General features: G+C 27.2%; 1 protein-coding gene across 1 annotated transcript in view; it reads right to left on the reverse strand.

The window, feature by feature from the left end:
- Positions 1-13,072: 13,072 nt before the first annotated feature.
- LOC135931675 (E3 ubiquitin-protein ligase UBR4-like) overlaps positions 13,073-22,575 on the reverse strand; it is a 79,082-nt gene continuing 69,579 nt past the window's right edge. Inside the window, exons 70-90 of the mRNA XM_065468941.1 lie at positions 22,402-22,561; positions 21,808-22,149; positions 21,445-21,577; positions 21,155-21,302; positions 20,431-20,500; positions 19,946-20,101; positions 19,520-19,740; positions 19,077-19,250; positions 18,231-18,520; positions 17,739-18,057; positions 17,407-17,582; positions 16,575-17,130; positions 16,300-16,389; positions 16,101-16,232; positions 15,794-15,924; positions 15,246-15,371; positions 14,631-14,825; positions 14,156-14,422; positions 13,518-13,608; positions 13,302-13,467; positions 13,073-13,225 (exon numbers count right to left, since the gene is read on the reverse strand). Coding sequence (XP_065325013.1) covers positions 13,143-13,225; positions 13,302-13,467; positions 13,518-13,608; positions 14,156-14,422; positions 14,631-14,825; positions 15,246-15,371; positions 15,794-15,924; positions 16,101-16,232; positions 16,300-16,389; positions 16,575-17,130; positions 17,407-17,582; positions 17,739-18,057; positions 18,231-18,520; positions 19,077-19,250; positions 19,520-19,740; positions 19,946-20,101; positions 20,431-20,500; positions 21,155-21,302; positions 21,445-21,577; positions 21,808-22,149; positions 22,402-22,561 — 4,026 coding nt within the window. The 3' untranslated portion in view covers positions 13,073-13,142. The remainder of the gene's footprint in view (positions 13,226-13,301; positions 13,468-13,517; positions 13,609-14,155; positions 14,423-14,630; positions 14,826-15,245; positions 15,372-15,793; positions 15,925-16,100; positions 16,233-16,299; positions 16,390-16,574; positions 17,131-17,406; positions 17,583-17,738; positions 18,058-18,230; positions 18,521-19,076; positions 19,251-19,519; positions 19,741-19,945; positions 20,102-20,430; positions 20,501-21,154; positions 21,303-21,444; positions 21,578-21,807; positions 22,150-22,401; positions 22,562-22,575) is intronic.

Raw genomic sequence — 22,575 nt, forward strand, 5'->3', positions numbered from 1 at the left:
AATTAAAATATATGCGTCTAAAATTTGCGATTTTCTTTTTCCGTAGTGTTCTTTAAGTGTTCCGCATTCAATCTTTGCCTTCTAATCACAGACCATAACCATCATATTCAATTTAGACCATATCAGTCTGCCAGATAGTATCATACGTATCATTATCAAAACTTGAGTTCCTATTTAGTAGCATCTTGGGCATTCATAATTATGTATCATTATTTTAATATTTACCCCTCAAATTTTATCATATGACCTTTGATCCATGTATATATATTTTATTCCCCATTTAAAACAGCGTCTTCTTCTTTTAATGAGCCTTCAGTCTCATTTTTACCACCTACACATAATGTATCTATTCCACATATAATACAATTCTCCGCTTATATCAATGATTATCCGCATTTACTTATTCGCTTTTATTTTTAAATTACGTAGGTCAATTCCTATTCCAATATTTTGATCTCAAATTTCTTTCGACATTTATCAATGCAACTACCGATTATTTTATTCATTTATTTGTGGTACTATTTTAATTTTATCCTTTCAAAATATATAATTTCAATAAATGGTTCAATTTAACTTGAAATTTAACCTATGCTATAATGTCCTATATCACATTTTTATTGATTATTTTAACACCGTTTATTCAGTTTTACGAATTTCACATTCATGTAATATATTCCGTTGTATTTGGCCTACATACCTTTTATGTATACAATGCATAATTCACCCCTCTAGTTCCATACATAATGATTTCTCAGGCATAATTCACCATCCCATTATCGGATTTCCCCTTTCCTCCCGCCATTTACACGGAACTCTTACCGATATTTTGTGTATAACATGTCGCTACTTTAACTGGATATCGACTTTACATTCCACTAGCAATCTTAGTTCCCACTAATATTTAACAATATTCATTAGTTTTTTTTTATTTCACAATATTTATCTTTCATATATTTCTTTCTTTATATATCACAAATTATTAGTTTTTCATCTAAATTTTGTTCCTATACAATAGCAACCTCCTTTCATTTTTCAAAATTATCAGGTTTCTTATTTTATTCCCGACCATTCCGGTCATTTTTTTCTTTTTTTTACATATATCGAGTTTCCCGAAAAATTTTCCATAACTACCAGATTTTCCCATGATTTAACCTTATTGTTCCATGTTTCATTTCATATGCCGGCCAAAACATTTTGATTATTGTAAAAGTTGTAAATTTACCTAGTTTTACTATATTCAATCAAGGTTTAAAATAAAATATTTAATCTGAAAGTAAGAACAAATTTATAAATATAAAATATTTAATAAATACTATACTTTTATAAAATTATTTACAAAAAATATAAATAAAATTAGATATATTATGTTTTAGAAAAAAATTATATAATGTTGAAAATAGATATATATTGTAAATATACAGTATTTTTTTAAATTTTCTATCTATTAAAATATTTAAAAAACGATAAAAAAAACTAATCAATTATTTTGCTTTACTGACTAACAAATTTCATACCTTTATAAGTTTAATAAAATATTAAACGCCCGCTAGAGGATTAAAATTATACTAAAGTATTAAATCACCTAAATTGATAAGTATTATATATCAATATAAATTATGGTTCAATTTTTTTAAATTAAATAGGCACCGTATTACTTCTTTTTTTTAGATTGATTTTATTTCAAATAAAATAAAAGCCTGAATATATAATTTATATCAAACTATATAACACTGATTGATAATTTACATAATGGTGTTATATTATAAGGTTTATATAACAATATTACCATACAAATTTTAGGATTATTTAATAGTTGTGCGAGATAACTGCTATACAACTCAAAAAAAAAATATTGTCTCGCATAATAATAATATAAACTAATTTAGAAAATATTGTCATTCTACATTTATTCTTTTAAACGAATTGAAAAAATTTAATTTTTCGTAATTATACGAAACAATTAAAAAATAAAATTTGTATAAGTATAAGTAAGAATAGTAAAACAGCAACTATTGAAATAAAGAGAGAATTTACCCGTCAAAAAAAAAAAATTTACTTAAAAGAATCAAATACGAATAATTTATTATTAGATTCTTTTTTGAAATCGCCTAAAATCATGTAATAATTTACCTTTTTGAGGCGTTTAACAAACATCTACAAATAAGCATTTGAAGATTTTTTCCCATTATTTTGAGGTAAGGGATTCATTCCGTCAAACCATGTTTATTTTAATGTGCTTTTGATAAGTTTTAATTATTAAAATTTCAAAATAATGTTTTGCTTTTTGAAATCTATTTATATTTTTCACCAATATTTTACATTTTATCAATATTTCTCACCAGCATTTAGATGTAAAATTATTTCCTTATCTTAATAATAGATGACGACTGGCGAGAAAATATGTCTTACATTTATTCATAGACAGAAATAACTTTTACACCAAAACACGGTATAAAGAATAATCAATTTTTTTAATCTTACTTTTACATCTAAATATGAAATATAGATAAAAATAAAAGATTGAAATATATTTTCGTATCTTATTAATAGATAGAAAGAAGGAATGTTTATCATTCATTTTAAATATATTCAGATAGAAATCCTTTACATCTTATTTTATTCATAGATAGAAAGAACCTTTAAATACTTATAAGAAATTTTGATAAAAATAAAATATTGACATTGTATTTTAATTAAAATAAAATTTAATACTAATTTTTTTTTAGATAACAATTAAATATCTAGTTTACCTTTTTTTATAAGTTCAAATAATTAAAGCTAATCGCAATAATCGCATGCCTTTGATCTTATGTACATTTCAAATGGGGCTTTAAATTACGCTTGAGTAAATATATTATGAGTTTTGAGATCTATCAATTATATAATCAAAAAACATAATTAAACTATGGTTGAAAAATTTTCAATGGTTTCGGTGTTTTCATTTCTGGTTATAAAAGCCCACATTGTTTTTTTCATATAATCAGTTAGAGCAATAATATAATTTTATTTATATATTACAAAATATAAATCTTGTTTTATTAAGTATAAAAAACTGGCTTCATAAGCAATTCTATTGTGTAAATTTATTTCATATATATAGAGAAAATATATAAGACGGTCCTAAAAACTACTCAAAAGTTTTAAGAATTGCACAACTTTTGTGATTTTTACGAGATACAAAACATGCCCCCCCAAATCTTCCATTAAATTTTTCAAATTTTTGATATGAATGATTTTTTATTCTATATTATGTTATTTGATGATACGACTGACCTAATCACAAAACTTTATAGAGGAAAAAATCATTTAGGAAAATATTTTAATTTAACTTTATAAATGGTATTTGTTTACCCCGCTAAATTCGCGAAATTTTCGAAATTTAATTTATTATATTTAGAACATAACTAAAAAAAATAAAATATGTAATAAATATTTAATTATAATTACAAAAAATTTCTCTTCTCAAATACTAATCTGTATGAATTAAAAAGATATTTCCCGTAAATTTATGATTACATTTATAATGTATTTATATTATAGCAACATATTTATTTTGATTACTATTATAAATAATTATTTAAACTATTTTACCTTCAAAAAAAACAGAGTTTATAAATATATAATAAGAACGTACTCAATAAATAAGCTATTTATTTTATTTTAATTAAATTAATATAAATTCACTTTAGACGAAATTCTTAGTAACTCAAAGCTATTTAACAGACAGGGTTGGGCAAATTTTCAGAAAATTGTATTCGGATACAGATACTTTATAAAATTTTGTATTTAAGATAAAAGATACTAGATACTTTGGAAAAATTTCAATAAGATACAAGATACTTGTATCTTTTTTAAAAAAAAGTATCTAAGATACAAGATACTTTTTTTAAAAAACTTTAAATAGTCAAAATCAAAATGTATAAAGCTATATTTTCTTATCTATAATATAAATTTATAAAAAATTTGAAAATAAATTGTAGAAAATAACAAATTTATTATATAAGATAATAATAATTATATAATTAGTATATTAATATATCACTATCAGCATCATAAATCAGCATTGTTTTTTAATATTATTAATTTTTCAAATAATTTATCGTTCAATGTTTGACGATTTGGTTTGTTAACCATATTAGCAAAGCTAAATAATCGTTCAACGGGGGCAGAAGAGGGTAATATTGTATTATATTTAATAAATATTTCTTTTAATTAATTTTATCAAGAAAATTATATTTTAAGCATATATGTAAAAATTTAAAAAAATACATATGAAAGGTGGATTAAATATTGCTAAGTACTATCTATCATATAAAAATGGTGCCCCAAAAATTTGGATTATATTTTGGCCTAGTATTCAAATTAACAACCTCTTTTTTATCAATATTAGTTTTCTTATTCTTTTCATAGATTTTTTATATATCATTTTAATTTCATTATCAATCAATAATATAAAAATTTATTTAAAAATACTTCTAAATTTAGCAACTGATATATATGGAATATGAGATGATAATGAATATGATTATAAATGTGATTTATTATATAATTATATATTATACTTTTAGATGCTTGAAATTTGATGACGAGTTCGCAGAACCACTTTTAGATTTGTGGCATTCTTTAGATTCTGTAGTAATTTTATTATGATCATGTTGAAGTACTTGAAAAAATTTCCCATTTAAAATACTTAATTTAAATTTATAGTTATATATTTTGGTTGGAGAATCATCTGAAGACGAAGATAAACATATTATTATATTTTCTTTAATAGACGGATAACGATTCAAATATAATATGGTAGTTCTAATTGTTAGCAAATTGCTATATGACGACCAACGTCGTATATCATACATTACCTTAAAATATCTAACTTCTGATTAAATTTTTCATTTAAATTTTAAAACAATATCTTTTTAAATTTTAATACTATTTAATTTAACTAATATAAATTTTTTTTAAAGTATCTGTATCTTTTTGAATACAAAGTTGGTTAAGATACAAATACTAAATAATATGTATCTTAGATACTGGATACAAGATACTTTCCAAAATTTAATAAATATCCGCGATACTGCCAAACCCTGTTAACAGATCATCGAAAATCCTTAAAATATTATTATAATTGTAATTAAAGATAAAATTAAGCTTAATAAGAAAAATCATTCTCAATTGCATGATTTTATAAACTTTATCAGCTGTTAAATTATGTCTTTACTTACCCAATATTAATTAATTCTTCCTCACTATATTATCATCAACATAACTATTAAATATATATTTAAAATAATAATAAATTGCGTTTAATTGTTTGTTTATCCATCTGAATGTAGGAAGTGTTTGGATAAATTGGGACTAGATGGTCCCCAAAAACTTGGTATTGGGACCAAAGACAAAAAGTGCTTTTCGGTTAAGAGAGTGGTCGCCACAATGATGAAGGAGGGGGTTATTGCTTCTTAAAATTTGAATGGATATATTTTTTTGATAATTTTTATAAAATATTTCAAATTTTATTTACAAAAAAGTGAAAAAATAAGACAGAGTACAGGCTTTGTTAATGAAGCTTCAAACACAGCTTTGATTTTATGCTATTGTCGTCGATTAAATTTTCATTGTTCAATTATGTCAATCGATAAAAGAGCTAAGAAATGTTTTAGGGATCTTATACGAGATTCACATATATAACAACAATAGTGTTTAAAGATGCAGTGCTCAAAGCATGTCAGAGTGATATATTGACAAACTCCGAATCAAGAATACCAGGTGTTATTATCTAATTCGGATTTTAGATGTTTACTTTATATATTTATAGAATCTTCCTATCATTATATAAGCTATTGTAAATTTATTTCCACTATATGATTGGACAAATTTAAAGGATTCTAAAGATCCTGCCACTTTGATCATAGCTATTACTATGGTTTTTAGAATAACAAATTTTTATTTTATCACTTTGTGTTTTGGATAAAATATTGTTCATAACAAGCTTGGCTTGCACAAAATTAGCAGGTTTACAGTAAATAAAATTCATTTGCCAAAAGGTTTCCTGATTAATTTGAGAATTATGATTTAAATTGTCTTTTATCATTTTTTAATTTTATCTAATGACATTGAATTTATGTAAGTTTTTTCAAAGGCATTTTACGAAGGTTAGAAATCACCTTCTGATTTTGAAAGTTTTAGGCTTCAAACATTACAATCCAAAATTGAAAATACTTTTATTGTTATAAAAATATCCTACATTTATTCATAAATAATATAAAATTTTACATCTAAATACATATAAGAAGTAGATAAATTTATAACTTGAAATATATTTTTACTTCTCATTAAATAAAATTATCTATAAAAGATCTTACATTTTTTAATCATAGAGAGAAAGAACTTTAAATCTGAATATTGGTAAAAAAATATAGATAAAATTAAAACTAGAGGATTATTTTTTAAATTTTTATTTCCACTACTTTTTGGAGGTTTTATATAAAAGTTTATGTTGGCACTATAGACCTATCCAGGGTTTCCTATCGGGGAGGGTAGAACTGTTTAGCAGGGTTTTCCGCCTTAATTTTTATTGAAGGTCTTTAGGTCTACTTATTGTAGATCTTTTGTTATATTTTTATAAAAATAATTTTGGCTTTTCACATTTTTTTATAAAAAATGTTTTTTCTAAAAATTTAGAATTATGGTAGTTAGTTACTTTGAAAAATTATTAACCCTAACTTATTTTTCTTTTAAATAATTGTAGTGTTATTTTATATATATTTTTTGGGAGTTGTGGGTAGTGGGAAATTATTTTCGAGAACAAATTTCTGATATGGTTGGTTATGTGCCTGATTAGCTCAAAAAACTATGATTTTCAAATATCCAAAAGAAGCCTGAAGACTTTTTCATCCCCAATACTTCTTAAAATATATATTTATCTAATAAATATTTTATTAACTTATAACCAGCCACTCTACTCATTAGTGTTATTAAACGGTTCGATTTGAGCCATTTTTGTAATTACGGCTAACTCAATTTTTTCGCCTTAAAGAGATTGCTTAAGCCTCGTGATTTCGTTAATAGATGTCCAAATCTTTGTGCCATCTTTGAGATTTTTCTGTATAAAAAACTGAGTTACCCGTCTTTAAAAATCGGCTTAAATCGAGCCGTTTAACAATACTACCAATACTGGTTCCCAGCTATACCGTTTAAAATACCCTATTGAATAATCGATCCTAATACTTATAGATAAAAATATTTGTTCTAAATTTTGGTATTTAAATAAATTATGACAATTAATATTATATTTTTAAATTACATTTGTAATATTTATAATTCGTGATCGAATATTATTGAAATGAAAAAAAGATTACATATATTTCTTTGAGAAATAAATAAAGGATTATAAACAATGAAGAGAATAGATCATTCTAGCTGCTCGGGATGAAGCATATGAAATTAGATTTTATAATCGGAATTTCTATGTGTTGACGTAAGTAGACACCTTTTTTAAGTCTCCTGATTTAATTCTTATGGCTCTACCAAGCATTTTATTTTGATAAATTATCTAATCTAATCACTCATTTATAATGTATTTATATTAATAGCAGCATATTTTGATTAAAAATCATTAGTATAATAGATTTATTTAAATAACATGTAAATTATAATAACAAATGAGATTAATTGCCTTAAAAAAAATTTGTTTTGAAATGTATTTTAAATTTTGATATATTATAAATTTCCCACAATTGGTAGTGAAATATTTAAACTATTTTAATTTTTATTGATTTTTCCATGCAATTTTCCAAGTGAATTCATATTAAACAAATTGTTTGAATCATAATCATAGTAGGGTGAGCCTACTATGGAAAATGATGAAATACATTTCAAGCAAAATATGATTTCAAGTTACAGATTAAAAAAATAAGGTCATGTTGTATGAATAACATATATATAGTTTGCATATACAGTATAACTTGTCTAATTTGGTCTATTCATAATTCGGGCAACTCTTAATTTGACAAAATCTTTAGAGCCAATTATTCATAATCTTGATAAATGGTACAACTGTCTAATTTGAACAAAAATCTTAACTCTAATGGCGTCTAAATTAAGCAGGTTTTACTGTTATATAAATAGTAATGATAATTTAATAAGATTGGCAAATGATAGATGTAAAATATTATGTTAATAATTATCTCAAATCAGATGTAGATATATACCTTCAAGAAATAAGAAGACTTCGAGAACACCAAAACTTTGGTCCGATCTAAATATATGTACTAAAAATGGTCAGTGGTAATTGCCATACCCGTTTTCTAAAGCAGGATCCTATTTTGATTTAGAGAACTGCTCTGGGGGTAATATAGAATGAAAGATGCTTCCATTGGTAGGATGATGGTGTACCTGTAAGAAATATCGTTAAGAAAAAACGGCTTCGCCGTGTCGGATAAAGGAGTGGCTAAGAAAGCTGATATGATGTTAATTTTGCAGGCAATCTCAGCCTTCTCCAGATTTGCGGACACCAGGGGGATTTGAGTTTACAGGGATCCAAACCATAATGAATATAGATTCAAGCAAGTTCAGAAAAAAAGAAAAGGTTCAGGTTCGGTTCTTGAAAAATATAAATAGATGTTTGGTTTAACTTTTTAAAAATAGGTTCAAATTTTTTATCTTGCAAACTTATTGGGCTAAAAAATGAGAATCCCTCTAATTAACATATACAAGGACCGTTGCAAGTAAACGCAGTTAACATAAAACTGGCCAACAAAATCGCCAGTGGCAACTGTTACAAGCCAAAGTCATCGAGCAAGCCCAACTAGGTCAAATCTGCTCTGCTATTCCCAAAGCAGATTGATCCACCAGAGTCATCAGTGATTTCTCACAAGCTTAAATAATTTCCTTAAATATTAATTTCGGTTAACATCAATCCCCCTGATGTCCGCAAATCTGGAGAAGGCTGAGATCGCCTGCAAAATCAACATATCAGCTTTCTTAGCTACTCCTTTATCCGATACGGTGAAGAAATTAATCGGGTTTTTCTCAAAGTTATTTCTTACAGATCAGATACACCATTCATCCTACCAGTGGGAGCATCTCTCATCTAATACTACCTCCAGAACAGTTCTCTAAAGTAAAATAGGATCCTGATTTATAAAACGGGCATGGCAATTACCACTGACCGTTTTTGGTACATATATTTAGATTGGACCATAGCCTTTTGGTGTTTTCTCATTTCTTGAAGATATATGTCAACATTTGATAGATAATTATTAACATAAAATTTTATATAAATATATTTTTATCAACTTAAATTGACATATAAAGTTTAATCTTGATTTACATACCGGTTTAGCCAAATCAATAATTTTTGTAGAAGAGATTATAAACGACCAATCCAAATCAACTATATGATAGTTGATTCCAGTGGCGTAGCTACGGGGGTGGTTTTCGGGTTTGGACCCCTCCCAGAGCAAAAATTTTTTTTAGATTATACGTTCAAAAGACTTAAAAGTGATTTTATATGAATTATATTTTTCTGGTTTTGATGTTTGTGGAAGGATATTATATTACTATTGAAATTATTCTGGATAGTATTATTATAAAGTCATTGAGAATAATCTACTAAATTATAATAACACATTATTGATGCATTTAAAAAATATATTTATTATATATTATCGAAGATATGATTATGATTTGTAAGATAAACCCGGCCGAAGGACGGGCAAAAGGGCCGAAGGCCCGTTAAAGGGGCTCTGGGGGCGAAGCCCCCAGCTTTTATATGTATGGACCCCCTCTAAGGAAAATTCCTAGCTACGCCACTGGTTGCTTCCTCTTAGATGACATGATGAAGCTAGATAAGTAATCGAGAAAATTATTGAGATATTAAATTTCTATAAGATTATCTTCCATTTTTAATGATATATAAACGACTATACAGTTGACCATTATTGCTTATCTAAAATATGCAATCATATGTTCTCGGCTGCTGTAGTAATAATCTTAAATTATATAACCACACAAATAATAGATGCTGGTTAATTTGCGTCAGAGCCATGACACTCACGATGTTAACTTCTATCAGAATATACGTGATACATGATAAAGCGCATTCGCCCTCTCAACGTTGTAAAAACAACAGAGCTACGCTAGGTTTTTCTCACCATCTAATTGGATTTATTAAGGTGGGGAAGAAAATATGAGAAACCCTTTACACGTTTGTGGGCAAGCCGTACGTACTTGTACGCACAATAGTCCAAGGATTATCGTTTAAACGTCTATGGGCTGATTGAGAAAGGGACAGGGCCAAATAAGACAACACCCATACCTACTGTCCTAATTTTATCTAACTATAATTGGATAGGGGAAGGCTGGTTTAAGTTAATGTTTAAAGATTCGCATTATTTATTATGTTAGATAAGTTAATAAAACAAAAACACTAAAAATCTTTAGAAGAAATTATGTAAATATATTAAAGCCTTGAGTTAATTACATAACAAGGATGCCCTTTTAGAAATGAAACATTTTGTAACTATAAAATAATAACTAGAGTGATATAGAAAAAGCAATTAAGATATTATATATTATTGCTACATTACCTCTAGTTGGAATCATATATCTTAAAATAATAGTAGTTTGTAATAATATAAAAAATATACTCGTATTAAAAATTTAACTCAAAAATGTTTTTCAAAGAAGAAAAGAATAGCTATTCTACGTAAAAAGAGAGATGAAAATATATCTAATTTATTACATCCATTGTGAGGTGAATAATATGTTTAATTTTAAATAATATTTATAAATAAATAGATTGCGTTAATTGAATGCAAATTGTTACTTATATTTATTAACAAAAGCATTTATTAGTAAAATTTATTAAAATGTGTAATATATTATATAACTGTCAAATATGACTGTAAAAGCGGCATTTTGCCTAATATTTTATAACCAATTATAAATAATAGAGGATTATAAATATAAACTATATGACTACTTAATTTTTATAAAGAAATCTCTTATATTTGGATCGTTAAAATATTTTAAGGAAGAGGCATAATAATTAAATTCAAAAATGAATATATAGTTGAATAGTGATTTTGAACTCGGCTAATTGCAATATTAAATTTATTAGTTTTCAATTAATAAATTATTATATTTATTTAAATAGGGTTATATAATAATTTAAGTAATAAAATTCAATTAAACTTCAACTGTTAATGCTAATATTTAGTGAGTGATATTGATATTCTATTTTTAACACAGAATTTGATTGCAAGCTGTCATAGTGAAAATATAATTTAAATGTATTAATCTAATCGAATCTTTAAAATGTATTCATTTAATAAAAATTTAGACACTTATTAATTTTCAAATAATATAATTATATATATATTACTTAATAAAATTATAATAGAAATCGTTCAATCAAAAAATATTTTTTTAGTTCAAGCTGATATTAAGGAGCCATTAAAAAAAAATTTTTTACTTCAGGGGGTTATAAGTAATGTTGTTAAACGACTCATTTTGAACCGATTTAAACGGCTAACTCAATACTTCATCCATAAAAATATTACCCTAAGCCTGAAGATTTTGCTCATAGAAGGAACAAAGGTCTAGACATATTTTCGAAATCTTGAGGCTCAGGCAATATTTTTCTGGCTAAAATATTGAGTGTTTTTAAAAATCGGCTTCAAACGAGCCGTTTAACAACACTAGTTATGGGCTCTAACCCCTGTGCCCCACCTAGTGACGCCACTGTTAAAAATCATATATTAAATAATAGAAACTATATATTAGATATTAAAACCGATATATAAAATATTTAAAAAAATATATTAAATAAAAAACCATACATTAATTATTAAAAACAATACATTAAATCTTAAAAATTATACATTAATATATTCTTAAAACATTTAATAATTTTATAGTTAAAATAAATTGCATGTTCTAGATGATGTATGGCCTGAAGGATGCTCCTACTGGTATGATGACAATATATCTATAAGAAATATCGTTGAAGAAAACCCCGATTAATTTCTTCTCCATGTCGGATATAGGAGTGACTAGATTTGATGTTTATTTTGCAGGCGATCTCAGCCTTCTCCAAATTTGCGGATATCTGGGGTATTGATGTTAACCGCAATTAATATTTAAGGAAATTGTTGAAGTTTGTGAGAATTCACTGATGAATCTCGTGGATCAATCTGGTTTGGGAAAGATGTATAGCGGAGCAGATTTACCTAGCTGGGCTTGCTCGATGACGTTGGCTTATAACAGTTGCGACCGGAGAATTTTTTTGGCCAGTCTTATGTTGACTGCGTTTACTTGTAACGGTAGTTATACGTGGATTAGAGATCCTATTTTTTTTAGGCTATGCGTCTCTATAATTCCAAAAGTTTGTTGCAAAATAAAAGATTCGAACCTATTTTTAAAGGTAACCTGAACCTTTTCTTTTTTCTGAACTTGCTTGAATTTGTATTCATTATGGTTTAAAACCTTGTACTCATATTTTTTTTCTTTCTGGAAAGAATCAAATAATGATTATAAGTTAAAATATTTAAGTTTCTAGGGTTATGTTTCTTGTTAATAATGGAATCACCATTTCAGGTGTGTAATCTAATCTAGATGTGACAATTTCAATGAATACACACTATACAAGTAAATAATTGACAGATATATGATATCCGACAAATGAGCAAATTATTCAATTTAAAAGATAAGCTTTAAATTGTTCAAACATTTTCTAGAAATGATTAAAATACTTATTCCTTCGCTTTTATTAGGATGATTTTGGGTGCACAAGTTGGTGCAAAATATTCCCCGATTTAACGCGTTTCTTATATAAAATTATTAATAATCACAAATCGCAATGAATAAGTATAGTATCAATATTAAAAAAATAATTTTTTTAACCTACCTTGGCTTTATTATAATCAAAAAATAAATAATATGCGACATTTAGTAATATATATTTTTTTTAAAAAAATGTTATAACATAAGCTAAGTAAATACGAGAAAAGCAACGAATTCATTATAAAAACCCAAAAATAAAAGAAAAAAATATAGAATATTATAATATTATAATATTAAAAATCAAATTATATACATTTATTTTTTTTAAAAAAAAATACGTATATATTAATGTTATAATATCATATATTATGCTGATTTTTGGTACATCCCGCTTTGAGTATATCGAAAATTTCTTTCACGCCCTCTACATTAACAGTCATATCTATAATAATAATTGAAAATAGATTAATAATTAATATCCCAATTCTTTCTTTCTAATATTAATGCTTTTTTTTTACCGTTTTTGATGAAAAGTTCTTCGACGGATTCAGAAGTTATCCAGATATCGAAACGCTTAAGCATTTCTTGGCAACCTTTCAAAATCAGTTCGTCGTTTAAGCGAATATAATTGCTCAATTTTTGTGGCCATGAAACATTTGAATCTTTATCGCCCATGTTTACGTCCTATAAATTAGGATATTTAAGCTTAAAAAATTTTTTCAAGCATATTATACCTTAAATACCAACTGATAGATGCCGCTACATATCATGTAAAACAACAAAGGTGTCTTGTAATTTGAATATGTCATCAAGAACTCCGAAAAGCTAAATAATAAATGAATGCGATAGAAAATATTATAGGATTTACAATAAAATAGTTAACCATCTTATAAAGTGGGGTCCGGTCCTATGGGTCTTAGACCTGGATCGGACCGATAGATGGGCAGATATTTTTTGAGAACCACAGTCCAGACAGGTCTTTTATTAATATTTAAGTTTGCATCATTATTCAATTAATATTATTTTTTTACCTAATTTTTTTGTTTATTTTATTTTTTGTTATCTTTTTTTATAGTTTTTGTGAATTTTTAGTTCATTTTTATTTTGCAATATGAAAACCATAAGTTTTTCAAAGAAGCAATTTACTTATAGTTCCAATAAATAAGAAATAAATTAGGTAAAAACGAAAATATTTTTCGATCTCTTGACCTTCACTAGTTCGTTTGATATAGTATTTAGAGTAAATAAAAAATTAATTTAATAAGCTATCATTAATTATCCTTTTTAAAAAAAAGTATCGATTATATTTTTTTAAATATTTGTTTTCCAAAAACTGGATATTTGCCATTTGAAACAAAAAATAAATTAAAACCTAGTTTCTAATATCATGGGTTCACGAAGAATATTTTCATTGTTAAAATTTTTCAGATATTCCAGGAGAATACTATTTTTGAGCATTGCAAGTCCATTAAGGTACCACCATTCAGAATCCGTGGCTAAGAGCGATATGACGCTATAAAAATAGGCATCGTCGTGTGTACTATTAGACAATTTGGACAGCGCTTCACTCAAAGGCAGATTCTGGTAAACTTTTATGAAACTGTTTAGGTTGCTTTCCATGTTTTGGTGAGTTTTATGTCTATTTAAAAAAAGGGAGAGATAAGGTAACATACGGGGACCATTTATTTTATCAGCCCTAAGGTTATTAAGAGATCATTAACTGATTTTTTAGAATAATTAAGTTAAACGTTGAATATCAATCAGTTTTAAATCACATTAAATAATGGTTGCTTACAAAACAAAAACAACAAAAAAAAATTAAGAAAGAAATTAGATATAATACTTACTGAATGGTCAAATAGAGTGCTATGTTCATAAGATAAGGCAAAAGTTTGATATTGCTCTCCTTGGTACCTACGGCTATATCGTCAGTAAAATATTTCTCTTCGGCCAGCCGCGAAATGAGTGTTTTGATATTGTAAGCCACGGTTTCGTGAGTTATATCCTTTAGAGATGCCACATCCCTGATACACTTAAAAAATCTGTACGAATTTTTTGTAATGAGAATAACTAATCCGCGATTCAGCATTAATATACTCTATTAAACCTTAACATAACTAAACCAACCCAGATATACAATGATACCATCTTTTTAGGCGATATTCATTTCTATAAATTGAGCAATAGCATTGGTTAAAATAGAAAGTAACCGCTGATACTAATACAACCTCTTAGTAACCAACTTTTAAAAAAGTGCTCTTTTATACTTTACTATTTTTCCTGCTTTTTATCATAATTTGATTTCAATAGAAGAGAATGTTCTCTCATTAGTTGCAGTACTATAAAAATCCATGTTTTTTTATTATAATGTCTTCCTCTAAGAAAATCTTATTATAAACGTTTATAACTTAAATATTGATATCACTTTTATATTTATTTTAAAAAAAATGAACGATAAAAACTTTGTCAGTGATTGAACGAAGGCCGTTTCCGTAATATTGATACCCCAGAGGGGTAATAAACTGTTGCACGCTATGTTAGAATTTATGAGAGTGGCACCGTCCCATTCATTGCGAGATTTGGTTTGTCTAAACAAAATTTTATGAAAAAAAATATAAGTAGGAGTGTACGTTTTTACTTTTTAAAATAGTTATTTATTTTACGAGGTTATTTTTGTTTTTAAAATATAATTATATATATATATATATATATATATATATTAAATGCTTCAAAATAAGAATAGCGTATAAAATAAGAAAATTAATTTATACAAATTAATCATTAAACGTATTATTAAGAATAACCAATGAAATAAATAATTATAATATTATCCACCAGGGTTACTAAGACGATAATTAAGCAATATAAATATTAACCAATAAAAAGATTATAAAATATATAAATTGAAAGCATATTCCTCCATAAATATTTTAAAAAAGAAAGGAAAAAAACTGAAACTTTAAACAACTCTATATATTAAATTCGGAAAAAACAGAAAGAAAGATGTTACTTTAAGGAATCGTTGTGGCAATCGATGTGGACAATGTTAAAGTTTGAAAAAGTAACGTGACCCGCTTTTTTCACGCTTTGGGATAAATTGATCAATTCAATTTTGCGTATCAGTGTGTATATAGCCAGCATCTAATAAAATAAATAAATGTAATAATCATATTCTTCTGGTTAATTAAAAATTAATTTCCAAGAGTTAGTAAATCTAAATATATAATTAAGAAAAAAAATCAAAAATTTTTATGATTTCCGCAGTAAATATAACTATTCAATTTTTGCTCCATCACATTTAATTATATAGCGGAAACCTTTTTAGGTTGAAATCGATATCCTTCGAAGCAAATACAGCAAATGAGTCCAGATTCGTTGGTCAGATTATCTAGGTGAGACGTCAAGGGGTTTGTAGCGTCCGAGGCTAAAACTTGTCCTTTAACATTCGTCTAATTATAAGCATTATTAATTTAAAAAAATATCATCGTTTTTGTATTAGGCAAATTAAACATTTACTTTCATTCCAAGCGCCTCCAATCTTTTTTCCCTTTTAGCCATTGCGATCTTTTTGCGCTCTAATTTAGTTTGATGCCTGATTTTTTCGATCTTTTTTTTTAAAAAAAAGGGAATCATATAAGAAATCATTATAGTGAAAATATTATTGTAAAAAATCCGCCATAGGGAACCCTAAATTAAAAGATGATAAACCTTCCTTAAAACAATAGCGATATATCAATTTTGGAAATGGGAATTAGTTAATATTTGAACATATTGTGGTGATCATGATAAACTTTTTGTTGGACAGATGGGTCGGTCTGCAATAACGTATTCATGAGAGTTTCGGCTAGCGTTCCTAAATGGTCCTCTGTTGACGTTTGTTCCAACTTGTGTAACAATTTCAAGAGTGACGTTATATCGGTCTCGATGTCATTCGATTTATCATAACTTGTCTCCTGGGCTTCTTCGATATCCTTTTTCAGATTCGGATCCGATTCTTCTTTGCGTTTCCTTTCCGAATCGTTACCATCGGTTTCTTTAGCGGTGGCAGCAAGATTGGACAGACTGATCAACTTATAGATCCCGGTGAGAATTTTAAGAACGTAGGAAAGAGAGGGAAATTTGGAGGTCACCACGCTTTTCCAATCCCCGAACCCGGTCTTGAGCCCCACATATTGTAAGGAGCGGTTTAGGACGCAGTCGTCATTCAGTCTGGTTAAGAAATTCAAAAGTTGGGAGAGAAAGATAGGCATAGGGCAAACATTGAATAAGGCTGAGTGGCATTCGCGGAGAAGGGAAACGAATTGGTCGAGAGAAACGGTCGTTTGTGGAGTTTGATTGTTGTCATATCTTTTTTTTAAAAAATAATCCAATCATTATATACTATTATCAATGATACCTTTTCTATGAATGTATTATGGAGTTGTTTTTTTTTGAGTACCATGTTTTTTTAAAAAAAAATTGTGATTTCATCTTGAAAGATTTTTTTATGCACTCAAATTACAAAATATTTTCTTATAAAAAATTTATTTGGCATTCTTAGGTAAAATTTGATAAAAATCTTTCTTCTTTTTAAAGATTTTTTTTAAAGCTCTAAAAAAACAATAATTTTATTAAAATGTGAACCCTTCAAAATCGAGAACTGGGGTATAATGATCCAATACGGTCTGTATATGATTAGTAGAACCAGTCATAAGATAAGGTAACATTTTGATAATATCTAACTGCAATTGAGGAAGCTTTAAGTCGGGCTCTTCCAAAAGTTTCAAAAGACGTTGAATTATGTGAGGGCAAGGGTTATACTATTTTTTTAATGAAAATTATAAAAAAATGATGAAAATATGATAAAGTAAGAGTTATAAATTTTTTAAATAATATTTCGAAAAGATGTCCTCGAGCTTCATTGAATGCCTATATGTAGCATCCTAGTAAAGCATCATTTCAAATAGTGTTATTACTTTTCCGTTTAAATTATGGGAAAGAATGGTTGCCATTATATCCAAGCAGGATCTTAGCAATTTTTCTTGACTTTTCCCTATAGTTTCCTGGTAGTAGAGACTCGACGTATTTTTGTGGGTTGTAGTCCTAGAAACGTTGATAATTTTTTCTAGCAGATCTAACAAGACGCATATGGTAGAACTTTCTTGGTCTATGCTGGAGGAAGGCGATAGAATCTCTTCATTTATAAAGATCTCGGATTTCATTAGATATGCTACGATGTTGAGAAGTTGAACGAGCGTGTTTGACAGGCTGACTGGATTAACCATATTTTTGAGACTTTGTGGGGTTAATTGTAGAAATGAAAATCAAATAATTAATAATGATGTCATATTATCTAAATATTAATAAATTATGCTTTATTCCTTTCTTTTTCTCTCTCTTCCTCCATTTCTTTTATAATATCATCATGAAACAAGATTTGAAAAATTTATTTTTAAAATTATCTTTACATCCTCAAAAGTTCCTTGTAACATCTCGTATTTTTCAAGATAGCAATGTTCCTTTTTGTCAATTCGTCTAAATCATGATCCAAAATATCGGACTTAGATTCTTTGAGACCTTTGGCATCGGTACTATTGGATGATGTATCCAAGGAATTCTTCTTTTTCTGGGAAGATTCTCCATTCAGCGTTTCGATAAATTCTTCGGTGGCGTCTCCGAGCAGTCCTCTAACCCTGTATATTACCAGCATGGTGTCGGAGGAAGGATGAGTCGGTATCCATACCTTGATAAATACGTCCTTAATTTTGGATGAATAATTAAATGAACATATATTAATAGGAGTTACTTTTTTTAAAAAACATTTTAATTTATTTGATTCGTTCTAATTTATCGTAAAAATTTATCTACCGATATTGAGAGAGACTTTATAAAAAAAAGAAAAAATATATCAATATTTACACGCAACAATAACACTAAAACATCAGATCAAAAAATTACCTTTGGGGGTGGGGGTGCGGATAAAAGAAAATATTTTCATGATCGATTTATTATTATATCGATAATAACAAAATTGCGATTTAAAAAAACCTTAATGAATATTTTATTGATTACATTTATATTTATAAATATATAGGTTAGTGATCTGCATTGGGCCTAATTTTCAAACCTGGTCCGAATTTTTTTTCCTAACAATTTTTTTGTCCCGAAATAAAAATTATTTGTCCGCCCGGACCAGCGCTAATAAATTTATACATTTTTTTAGGTCCGACCAAGCCCGAGATTAAATTTTTTTTAAAAAAATTAGGGCTGAGTTTATATTTATAGATATAGTAAAATTATAATAGTTTTATTACTTTAACTAACAAATTTAGGTTCATGATCTTGTTATCGACCAATAGCTCCATGCCGCTATCGTCTTCCAAGAGGGCGATCAATTCACAATCCCTGCATATTTTGTTTTTAACATCCCTCATACAAGGGCCCAGGCCTTCCCCAGTCGAAGTATAAGGGTTTTCTTGCATTCTTCCCTATTATTTATAAAATATCAAAAAATTTAACATTTAAAACTTTATCGAAAATCAAAAAATAACCTTTTTTTAAATATAAAAATAAAAACATGTCCAAAATATATTTATAGAAAATTTGAAAAAGATTTTGAACATAAATTTTTTTTAGCAACTTATAAAAAAAATGGCGCATGTGAATAAAAAAATTAATATACCAATGAATAATTCAATATAAATCATAGCAGAAATCAAAATTCCTTAAAAAATAAAAAATAAATTTTTTTAAAAACTTGTAAATAATCCTCCTGGTGGACATCTTTCTCAATCACTAAGAAAAATTGATCATTCCCGTGATCCTTCGTTTCCGTTGGCTTAACAAATAATTCTTCCAAAAGTTCCAAGCAAATAGAAGTTTTGACAAAATCGATACTCTCGCTTCGAGGAACTAGGACATCATGAGCCAAATGATTGACTAGAGCTGGAACGATTTTTTCTAAACCGTCGTCTTTACCTTAAATAATTATTTCAGATATAAAAAAGAAAAAAGGTTCTAAAATTTAATAAATTTTTTTTAAAAAAAGATAAAGTTATTCCTATCCTAAATTCCATAATAATAATGATGGTTCAAGTCAAAATTTTTAAAAATCAGTTATATGAAATATTTAAAAAATAGTTGAACCCCCTTTTTGTCAAAAAAAAGCAAAATAGCTATAAACTGGTTGCTTGAATGAGTAAATTGTAAAGTTTGTCAATGGTAAAATTCAACGATTTTGATTTTAGGTCAGCTGTCGTTTTCAATTCTAGGTAGGTGTTGAGAACGAATGGGATATGTTCGATTTGTCTACTATCATCGCAATACATTTCTAACAATTCTTTAAAAGTGTAAAAATAATTGTAATGATTGTCAGAATGATTCGAGAACTCGGTGGACATCTGTTAAAGTTAATAAGAGCTATTTTTGTTCGAATCTTAAGTTTGAATTGAAAATCATCAGTCAAACATCGTGTTTCATCTTTAATTTTGAATATCAGAGACATTTATCATGTCCTAACTTTAATATTGTTAAAAAATCATACTTAAATAAAATAATATCTTTCTTTATTTTCTTCCTTCTTTCCCAGTCAAAATATTTTTAGTAAAATGGGAACTTGTGATAATTATTATAATAACTGATAAAAATGTATAAATAATTTGAATTTACCAATCATAGAATGCAGACATTTTTCAAAATGTAAGCTTCGATCGAATGCTATATGTTTTTCTCTTATAATCTATATTTTTTTTAAAGAAAAAAATCTTTTTTAGCGAAGGCGCCACATTTAATCGCTCAAAAAAGCACAAAAAACGAAAATCTAAACAGAAACCAAATTGATTATTTCCCGCATTTAAAAAAGTTTCTATTCTCCCAGATAACTTAAAATTTTTTAAACACATATGTTCAATGGTTTCGATTTTCGATCTTTTTAGAATTTCTAGCACCTCGAGAAATACTATGAAGTCGGTGATAATTCGATTCTGATATCTGACCTAGGGTCCGATCCGATATCAATTGAATCCGAAGATCTGAGTCTGATAAGATTTTTTTACAATAATATTATTGCAAAAAAGGTAACGATATCAAAAGAGTAAAAATCTTAACAGCGAAAGAATAATAAAATGATTTAACATTTGAATTGGGTCCGAGTTTACAAGTACAAATGGATAGGGCTCTGATTGGTCCGGTTGGATCAGACTCTAATTAGTCCGTGCATAACATTTTAAAATTGTGAGAAGCTTTGGTGGGCTCAGTTTCTATATTTTCCTTCTTAATTTTAATTAATTTATCCAAAGAACAAATTATTGAGACGTTTCAAAGTGCAGAAAAAAATACGAGAAATTCTCTTTTTTAATCACAATATAGAGTATATATTTATTATTCTTTTTACTAATGTAATCAAATTTTTTAGGCATTGAAAATCTAAATGTTTAAAATGGTCTTTGGGAGAGTCAATCGGGGATTTGAAAAATTTCAATAGGTAATCGAAATACTCGTCGGTGTAATTGGCAAATAGCATGATATCTTGATTCAAAAAGCTGTAATTTAAGTTTTTTTAAAAAAAAATAAAGTAAATAGTTTCTTTTTTTCTTTCTTCCTTTATATCTTTCTTTCCCGTTCTTCCTTTTATGTCAATGTTTAGCCAGTTAAATGTAAAAAAAGGAAGTCAATAAAATTTACCTGAGTAGATAATTCAAAACTTGAGGAGAATCCATCTTTTGGTTTAAATTTTTCAAGATGGTAATGGCTAATTGTCTTAGTTTAGGGTAAGGTGAAAAAAGTAAATTCGTGACCCAACTTTGAGAGTTGATACCTTAAAAATAAGTTTGTGTGCATGGAATGGAGGGGGGGGGGCAATAGTTAAAATATATTTTGTTTACCAAAATAGGAACCTTTATTTTTTAGGGGGATGGGCTAATTTATATATTTTTTTCAAACTATCGATCAATATTCTGGATATTTTCAAAAAAAAGTTAAAATAAGTAAATTGATAACCGGAAATATCATTATTATACAAAATAATTATTAAAAATTTGTTTTAACTAATTCTATCAAATCTGTGTTCCGATTTCTCATCCAAAGTCGCCCAGTAATTTGCGTCGGCATTGTCGTCACGATTTAACCACCTTGTCAAATCGAATCCGTTCGAATGTGGCGGCAACGCGTTCGTTTTTAAAGGGGGCCTTTTGATAATATTTTTCTTGGGTTTATCGATCGGTGCTTTATTAGGGGAATTTACTCTTTTTTTTGATTTTTTGAGCGATTTCGAATCGGGAAGCGAGGAAATTAGATTGACTAAATAACGTCCAACGTGTAAGGTCAATTGTTCGTGAACAAAGGCGGTGACGGGAAGGTATTTAACGGAGAAGGCGAATAATCGGATAACTTTTGTATTATAAAATATTTTAATTTTAAGAAAGAATATTACAATATTAAAGGTGACCGACATTCCCTGATATTATTCTCATATTATTAACAATGTATATTCACTACTAGATTGACGATTTAAAAGGTGTATGTATATAAAAAATAGTCAGCTGTAGCGCCATTTTGTGGTTTGCACTTCGACTAATTGTATTATTCGTCATTATTTAATGCATATTAATGTCATTTAAAAGTTTTTGTAAATATCTTCACCATATCTAAATCGCGTTTCCCATTCATCGTCCAAGTAATCCATGTTGTTGATAAGGATAGCGGCGTAGTGCTTAACGTATATCCAAGAATCGTATAACAGGATTTTACTGCTGATATTTTGGACGCGATCCTTGTAAATAAGTAAAGGACCCAAGGCAATCTATCAATTAAAAT

The sequence above is a fragment of the Gordionus sp. m RMFG-2023 genome, chromosome 1, assembly GCF_954871325.1.
Source record: "Gordionus sp. m RMFG-2023 chromosome 1, tfGorSpeb1-WG-v2, whole genome shotgun sequence".
NCBI classification, from domain to species: Eukaryota; Metazoa; Nematomorpha; class Gordioida; order Chordodea; family Parachordodidae; genus Gordionus; species Gordionus sp. m RMFG-2023.